This window comes from Durio zibethinus, chromosome 21 (assembly GCF_047325235.1).
Source record: "Durio zibethinus cultivar Kanyao isolate XHJ-2024 chromosome 21, ASM4732523v1, whole genome shotgun sequence".
Lineage (NCBI taxonomy): Eukaryota > Viridiplantae > Streptophyta > Magnoliopsida > Malvales > Malvaceae > Durio > Durio zibethinus.
In genome coordinates, this window is record NC_143182.1 from 6,588,684 (window position 1) to 6,597,057 (window position 8,374).

An 8,374-nucleotide genomic window follows, 5' to 3' on the forward strand; every position below is an offset into this window, starting at 1 on the left:
GATGGTACTCTTAATTTAAATATCCACATGATTTCATTTTTTAAGTATTCACGTGACGTTGAATCGATCAAAATATATTGTTAATAGTTTTGTTGGTTTAATAAAATGATAAAAATAAAAATAAAAATAAGTTATAATTGAGATGGGTAAAAATTAAATTTTAATAATTTAAATTAAAATATTAAAATTTTAATAGTATTGGTACTGTTGGCAAAAGCATTTAAAATTTGGGCCCCACCCGTACTTAATTTAGCATCGTATATATGTAACTGAAATCTGACGCGTGAAGATTGCATTTCCACTCGGAGTTGTCCACCAATTAATATCTTTTTTTCCTTATTCGCTAAGCATTGATTAAATGCTTCTACGAAAATTTTGCTATTGACATTGTTTGACATTATTTATTCTGCCACTGACATTGTTTGACATATTTTGTTAGGAATATTTTATGATTCGAAAGATAAAATACATATTACCAATAAAGATAAATGTGAATAATTAAGGTTTAGAGTTTTAATATAAAATATTTAAATTTAAATTTTTATAATTTTTTATAAATAAATTATTTATAAATTTAAAAAATTTTAAAAAATTTATAAATCTCACATATAAATTAACAGTTTATTTTAATTTTGAAAATAAAATAATTTTTTTTTACCCTTAAACTTTATTCGAATAAAAAAATAGATATTTTATCTTAATAAATGAGTCCTCAACCAGATAGAAATAATCTGATCATTTCCAAGAAGACGGCACCAGCATTTCTCATATCAGAGAGCTTAATATTCCTTCGTTATTAATGAGAGGTATTGAAAAGGTAGTAAGTATAAGAGTTGAGTTAAAATTTAAATACTTAGTTTTTAATTGATTTTTACTAGATATAATATTAAAATTTTAAATAAATTTACTGTTTCATAATTTTTAATATTTAAAATAGAAAAATCGTAAAAAAATATAAAAAGTAAGGAAAATTAAATGTTTAAAAAAATAAATTTTAAAACATTCAAAAAAAAATGAAAGGAAAAATAACAAAATTTGTAAAATGCCCGATCTTTCTATTCAACACATCTATACGGTGGAAAAGCAATGGGTTTAAAAGGCCCATTTGCAATTTTAGATGTGTCATTATCTTACTAGTTATTTTTTTTGGGCCGTTTGTTTAAACCACAGGCGATATCCTATTGGACTTGCGTTTTCTTTCCCTGCGATTGTGGGTTGATTTATATGCCTAGTCTTTATCTGGATTTGCTCCTGTGAAATGTTACACCAGTCTTTTGCAATGCAATCTTCCATGCAAGAATAACAAAATTCTGCGTGGTCAAGAAGCTGATGATCAGTTTCCTTTCGATGGTGAGATTATCTTTTTAAATAAATTTTCTCTTACTTTTCATTATTTCATTATCTAAAGGGGTTATAATTTTGTTTCTTTTATAAAAGGAGCAAAAATTATTGGGAGATGGATATCAGAAAGGACAAGGAGAGGAAGATTGAAATTAGCCAAGAGATGCTTAAAAATCTTTCGAAAGATAAAAAAAATATATACACCAAATCTCCCATTCTCTCTAAATTAACAGTAATAACAAAAAGACAGAAAGAAAGAAAACATATGGCAACTTGTATACGTAAAGAGGAAAAGGTAGTGACAATTTTGATCCGTCGACGTTACTTTCATGGACTCATCACACGTTTTTATGCGGATGCGCATTCACCTCTAAGAATGGCCACCATTGTCGCAAACGGAGAGTAAAAGTCATTTTACCGAATAAAAATCTTTGCCCATTCACATAATAAACATGGAGCTACCTCCATCAATTTTCGTATCCCACACAGCGATAAAGAGTATGGCACAGCTGTTGGGAACTAAGCCTGTTTTATCAAACAGTACTGCCAGTTTTTATCCGGGGAAAATATCATCCAACAAGCATCTCAGTGGATTCATCAAGCCCTTACTCGCCTCCTAAGCCACTGCAGATTTTCACACCATCCGAGCACGGCATCTACCCCGTCATCTTGTTCTTCCATGGCTTCTACCTCTATAACTACTTCTACACTGACCTCCTTCGGCACATATCTTCTCATGGATTCATAATTGTAGCTCCTCAGGTACTTGATAAATTAATTAAATATTCCTTCTATACAGTTTTTGTCTTTGATCTCTTGTTATTTACTTTTTCAAATCTCTTGTCGTACTCTAGTTAATACTAACTGATTTGATTTTTCAGTTATTCAATATTATGCCTCCTAGTGAACCGGACGAGGTTGAATCTGCAGCAAAAGTGGCAGATTGGTTACCATCGGGCCTGCCATCCGTACTCCCTGGAAATGTTGAAGCAAACCTAGTGAAGCTTGCTCTTGTAGGCCACAGCAGAGGTGGGAAAACAGCATTTACACTAGCACTTGGACTTGCCAATACTAACCAAAACTTCTCTGTTCTAGTCGGTATTGACCCTGTTGCCGGCAATTCATTTTGCCAAATTAATCCCAAAATCCTGACCTATATCCCTTGTTCTTTCAATATATCAATCCCGGTCACCGTCATTGGTACCGGCCTAGGTCCTGAGTCCAAGGGCTGCATGCCGATGCCACCTTGTGCGCCTAAAGGAGTGAACCACGAGGAGTTTTTCAACGAGTGCAAGCCTCCATGCGCTCATTTTGTTGCCACAAACTATGGCCACATGGATGTGTTAGATGATGATCCATCGGGACTTGTTGGGAGATTTTCTGATTGTATGTGCGTAAATGGTAAAGGTCCTAGAGATCCCATGAGGAGATGCGTTGGTGGTATCGTTGTTGCATTTCTGAATAATTATTTTGAAGGAGAGAAAGTGGATTTCATGACCATCGCGAATGAACCTTATGTTTCTCCTGTGAAGCTTGATCAAGTTAAGTTCAATATTGAAGGCTGTGACTAAAAAGATCTTTTTTTTTTTTATTGGTTAGTGGTTGCAATCACAAATAAAAATGTCCATTACACACTTCATACATATCATAAATTATATCAATAGAGGAAAACAATAAAAAAAACAAACTAATTAAATAAACCAACATAAAATTAAATTAAACTTAAATGCAGGGAAACTTGAATTTGGGACTTAAAAAGTTTGAACTTCTCCACTGTCGAGACAAAACCTCATTTGTGACTAAAAAAGATCGATAAGCATTGTTTTTTGCTTTTTGACCTAATGACACAGAAATTTTAAAAAAGATATTAGTACTTTGGTTCAAATCAAGTCACCTCTCCTTCTTTTCATGCAATAAGGCATTATTTTTCTTTGAACCAAAAAAAGAAAAAATGATCTTTAAGCACTTAAGATTGTTCAATAAGTAAAGAACTTGGGAAAATATCAAGAATCGAAGAAAATTAACCATGGCAGGCCAAGTAACCTTGCATACGTAAAAAGAAATATAAAGGGGAAAATCAGGGAGGCCCACTGCCCATGGTCGTTGCTGCCTGCCCCATTCAAACCTCCGTCTCGGCTTCCTACATGTTTATGGCAAAATTAAATTTGAGTGCTTTTTCTGCGCAGAAGCAATCTGTTACAGGAAAAGAATTTAAAATGTCTGATAAAGTAGCATTACTCAGGGCCAGGGCTGGATTCTATATATTTCTAACAAAGAGAAGTTGATTTTGCTTTACAATTATTGCTTTCTTTACCGTACGTAATACCTTGCTTGTAAGTTGTAACATAGAAAATTAGACAAAGGCAACTTAATTTTGGCTAATGACATCTTCATTATCAGTAGTGTGCTTATTTCTAGGGAATAAGGGGATTTTCCTAATGTTTAAACATAACCCATTATTCAGTAAGCAAATAGTCTCCGAATTATTCCTTTCTTGCAATTGGAATGACCGCCAACATTCTTTTCTTTCGCTCTTGCATTTATCCCGTTTTTCCTAATTATTTTAATAGGTAGCAGTATTCTTTCCTGATAAGAGCATCAGTTTATAGGTTATGGAAATGATTTTAATGTACGTTTGTCAGTACTTCAGCTTCCACTCGGAAGAGGAAGTGGAAGAAAATAAATGGATTCTACAATTAGCATGGAAAAAGAACTGTTCAGGAGTGCCATGAAAGGTGAGTGGAATGTTGTTCTAAAGATATACAAGACCCATCCAGAGGTTCGTGTGGCCGAGATCATCAGATCAGGGGACACGGCATTGCACATTGCCGTCTCCAATGTCCAAGAAGACATTGTAGAAGAGCTGGTAGATTTGATTTCCATGCAGACTGAATACAAGAAGTCTCTGAAAATCAGAAACGACCAGGGGAATACTCCTCTGCACATTGCAGCTTCGCTAGGGAATGTGAAGATGTGCAAATGCATTGCGCAAGCAGACTCATCGTTATTGAAAGTTCATAACAATGATGGAGAAACCCCTCTATTCGTGGCCGCTCACCATGGCAAAAAGAATGCTTTCCTTTGCCTTCACTCTTACTGCCGAAAAGAAGAAGGCTATTCTTATTGCAGAAGGAAGGATGGTGAAAATGTTCTTCACTGTGCCATCTCTGGAGACTATTTTGGTAAGAAATCTCTGTTACTTTTTTAAGACTTAGCATAGTTGTTTCTATTGTAGAATTAGAAATGAGCTAATTGTATTAATTCAGTTCAGTTCCTCTAGTTTCTTTCCTAACGATTGTTTTGCTTCACAGATTTGGCATTTCAAATCGTTCATCTTTATAAAGATCTTATCAACAATGTAAACGAGAATGGAATATCACCCCTCCATCTCCTTGCTAGCAAGCCTACTGCCTTCAGAAGTGGTAGCCATATTGGTGGTTGCAGTCAGCTCATTTACTATTGTTAGTGCTACAGACGACTTTCATGATATGAAATAGTCATATTTTTCATGGTCAAAAGCGTAATAAATTCATTGTTTCATTTGCATTCAATTGCTCTTATTTTCTGATTTTTTTTTGTTTTCTTTTTTCCTTGATCTTCAAAATTGTCTTTTAACACACTTTTCTACCTAAGAAATGAAGCTTTAATTAACTCTTCAAGTTTTTCGGATGATATATTGCTACTAATTAGACAAAAAATGTAATTAACTGTCAGCCTTGTTGTAAAAATGGATTTTATTTGGTAGGTATATTTGTGGATCAGCTTAAGGTGGAATCATCTTTTCAACAATCTTCAAGCGATTTTCAATCCAAGAAGTTTAGGGAAAAGATGAAAGTTAGTTGTCCAGACAATTATCAAACATGCATGCACTTGTTTCACTTGCTAAAGCAGCTGGTTCAAGTAGGTATGTTAACGAATCATTTTTCTCTTTACTGGAGTAGGTTGATTTTATTTCAGTATTAATTCTAATTTTATCCTTTTGCAAAATATGTTTTTTTAACAATTTTTCAATTATATCACATTTTCCAGTGACAAAACGTTCACATAACAAAAGACAACGAGGAGATGCAATTGAAAATCCTGAAGAGCCTAATGTTACCTCTGAGGTAGGATCAAAAGGTGAGCAAGCCCATATTCTGCTCTTTTCCTCGTGGATCTTTGGAAGAGCATTCATTCGGTTCTCTTAGTCATTACTGGAAGAGAGCAAATACACAATGAATCTGATGCAAAAAAAAAAAGACGGGCATAATCTTTTACTTTTAATTTCAAAAGTTTATCCCTACACCTGCAGGCATCTCATGGAAGTAATCTCGTTTTTAATTTGTACAGGAGACAAAATACCCCATAGAGATGGATATCAATTCTTTCCTCCCAATTATGGCACCTTGATTGATTTTGTCAAGCTGTTATCGAAGGCAATGTTAGTTATACTAGGACTGGGTAAGTCTCTGGATCATCAGCTAGATCGGATTTGGGTCTTTCACTGGCTCATAATATCTCCTTGATATATCATTATAATGTTGTCTGTTTATAAGGATCAAGAAGAATAAGGAAGCTAAGGGAGAAGAAAGAGAAGCATACTTGGGCTGTCCAGCTCATGAATGTACTTCTAGAACATGCTTCTCTGTACCAGTATGAAGACAATGGCTGTAGGCCTCAGCTATCATTATATGATGCCGATGAGACAAAGCCGTATGAATTCACTGAAGGTGCTGATGTTAAAATGCCTACCTCTAGCGATGAGTCAGACACAGCTAAACAAAATGATCAAAGTAAGGAAAAAACTTTCGAAGGTAATTGATCTCTAGCTTCCCTCCAACACATTCATACACAAATCTAAAATATTACTTATAAAGTAATTTAGACTACATTGCCCGTGGGACTGCAAAAATTCACGGACTAGCATGCAGGAGAGAAGGAGAAAACCAAAGACTTGACAAAAAGAGAGACACCCATATTAATTGCAGCAAAGAGCGGAATCACTGAAATGGTGGAGCAAATCCTATATCTTTTTCCGGTGGCAATCCATGACATGAACTCAGACAAGAAGAACATAGTCTTGTTGGCGGTGGAGAACAGGCAACCGCACGTTTACAAGTTCTTGCTAAAGAAAAATATCATGAAAGATAGCGCCTTCCGAGCGGTGGATCAGAATGGAAATAGTGCATTGCACCTAGCCGCAATGCTAGGGGATCATAAGCCTTGGCTCATCCCTGGGGCTGCTTTACAAATGCAATGGGAAATCAAGTGGTATAAGGTATAAATATGATCACATAAACTTAGCATTTGGTAATAAAAATTATATCTAATTTATTGTATTACCAATGACACCATGAGCATTCTTTGTTAAATGAATGCAGTTTGTGAAGACCTCCATGCCGGTCCACTTCTTCGCTCGTTACAACAAGGACACCAAGACCCCAAAGGACATATTCACCGAGAGACACAAAGACCTCGTCGAAAAGGGTGGTGAATGGCTAACCAACACTTCCGAGTCATGCTCCGTCGTGGCTGCATTGATCGCAACCGTGGCCTTCGCCACATCAACAGCAGTTCCAGGCGGGGTCGAGTCAGAAAGTGGTAAACCCACTTTCGAAAACCATCCAGCGTTCGACGTCTTCGCATTCTCATCTCTAATTGCTCTCTGCTTCTCCGTCACTGCCCTAGTGATGTTCTTATCGATACTAACGTCCCGGTACCAAGAGAAAGATTTCGGCAAGGATTTGCCAAGAAAGCTTTTGCTTGGGTTAACGACGCTGTTTGTGTCAATAGCTTCGGTGTTGGTGTCTTTTTGCTCGGGCCATTTCTTTATTTTGAAAGACAAGTTGAAATACGCTGCGTTTCCAGTGTATGCGGTGACTTGCCTGCCCATCACGCTTTTTGCCATGGCGCAGTTTCCGCTTTACCTTGATCTTGCTTGGGCTCTCTTCAAGAAGGTGCCCCAGCGTAGCTACAAAGCTATTCATCTCTAGCCTCTTTCTTTTCTTTTCATTTATATATTTGCTTCTTTTCTTGCTCTTTTGCTCCTTTCTATTATCAGTTGAATATGTTCCTAGTGACTAGATACATGATGCATGATGTTGTTGGAATATTGCTATAAGCAGTTTTTTTTTTTTTAATAAATGAGTTAATTTGATTTACATAAATTAGAGATTTATAATCATTTTATGACATAACAAACAGTGTGTTTTATAAGTGATCTGTAGTTCAGTATGATGGATCAATTTTTTGTTTTTCATTTCTTTACCAGCTCTTGAATCGGTAGCTCAAAGTTTCAAGTGCCAAACATCCCAAAACAAACAGAAAGCAGTTCGACATGGATCATCTATGTATATATAAAGTAAAGAAATTCAACTTAAATATAAAATTTAGAATATCTAAGATTTAATTGATGGTGAATAGTACAACTAGACCAAATTAAAGTAATTGTTATTGTTCATCATGCTGCACGGTTTGGCATAGCAAGAGTTTGCATTAACTCTTGCTGTACTCTTTTTCAACTAGACCCGCGAGGGTCTAATGGAGTTTTCCTTTTTTTATTTTTTAAAATTGTGCAATTATTTGTTTTTATTTAAAATGATAAAAGCTTAATATAATAAACAAACAAATATGAAAGTAATAAAAAATTTTAAATTAATACATAAATAAATATATTATTTATATGCATAATTAATTGCATAAAATACAAACATAAGAATAAAAATATATACTTATATAAATAAATACATAAACAACCCAATAGATAATTTTCAAATAATTGAATAAATAAATAATGGAATATTAATCAATTTAATTATTGAATAAAATAATTAGATAAATGAAAAATACATGCATCATTAATTGCATAAATAAATCTTAAATAATTAAGTGAGCAAATATACTTTGTTAAGTTTCAATACGTGTAAATATTATTATCAAATTTTAACAAAAGTGTTATTTGATATTTTATTATCATTTTTAGTAATTTTAATAATTTTTAGTAATTTATAATTAAAAGTTTTATTTGATAAATTATTATTATTTTAATAAATTT

General features: G+C 34.1%; 1 protein-coding gene and 1 pseudogene across 2 annotated transcripts; both read left to right on the forward strand.

Annotated features, from left to right (window-relative positions):
- Window positions 1-1,838: 1,838 nt before the first annotated feature.
- Window positions 1,839-2,982, forward strand: LOC111306098 (chlorophyllase-1 pseudogene; annotated as a pseudogene). Its single transcript, XR_016331564.1, has 2 exons — window positions 1,839-2,103; window positions 2,223-2,982. The product of XR_016331564.1 is annotated as a chlorophyllase-1 pseudogene (transcript).
- Window positions 2,983-3,891: 909 nt separating this feature from the next.
- LOC111306431 (uncharacterized) lies at window positions 3,892-7,513 on the forward strand. The gene is made up of 8 exons (XM_022904301.2): window positions 3,892-4,523; window positions 4,653-4,802; window positions 5,087-5,245; window positions 5,371-5,460; window positions 5,671-5,781; window positions 5,877-6,134; window positions 6,252-6,598; window positions 6,702-7,513. Exons 1-8 carry the CDS (start codon window positions 4,025-4,027, stop codon window positions 7,311-7,313), a joined length of 2,226 nt encoding a protein of 741 aa, XP_022760036.2. The 5' UTR covers window positions 3,892-4,024; the 3' UTR covers window positions 7,314-7,513.
- Window positions 7,514-8,374: the final 861 nt, after the last annotated feature.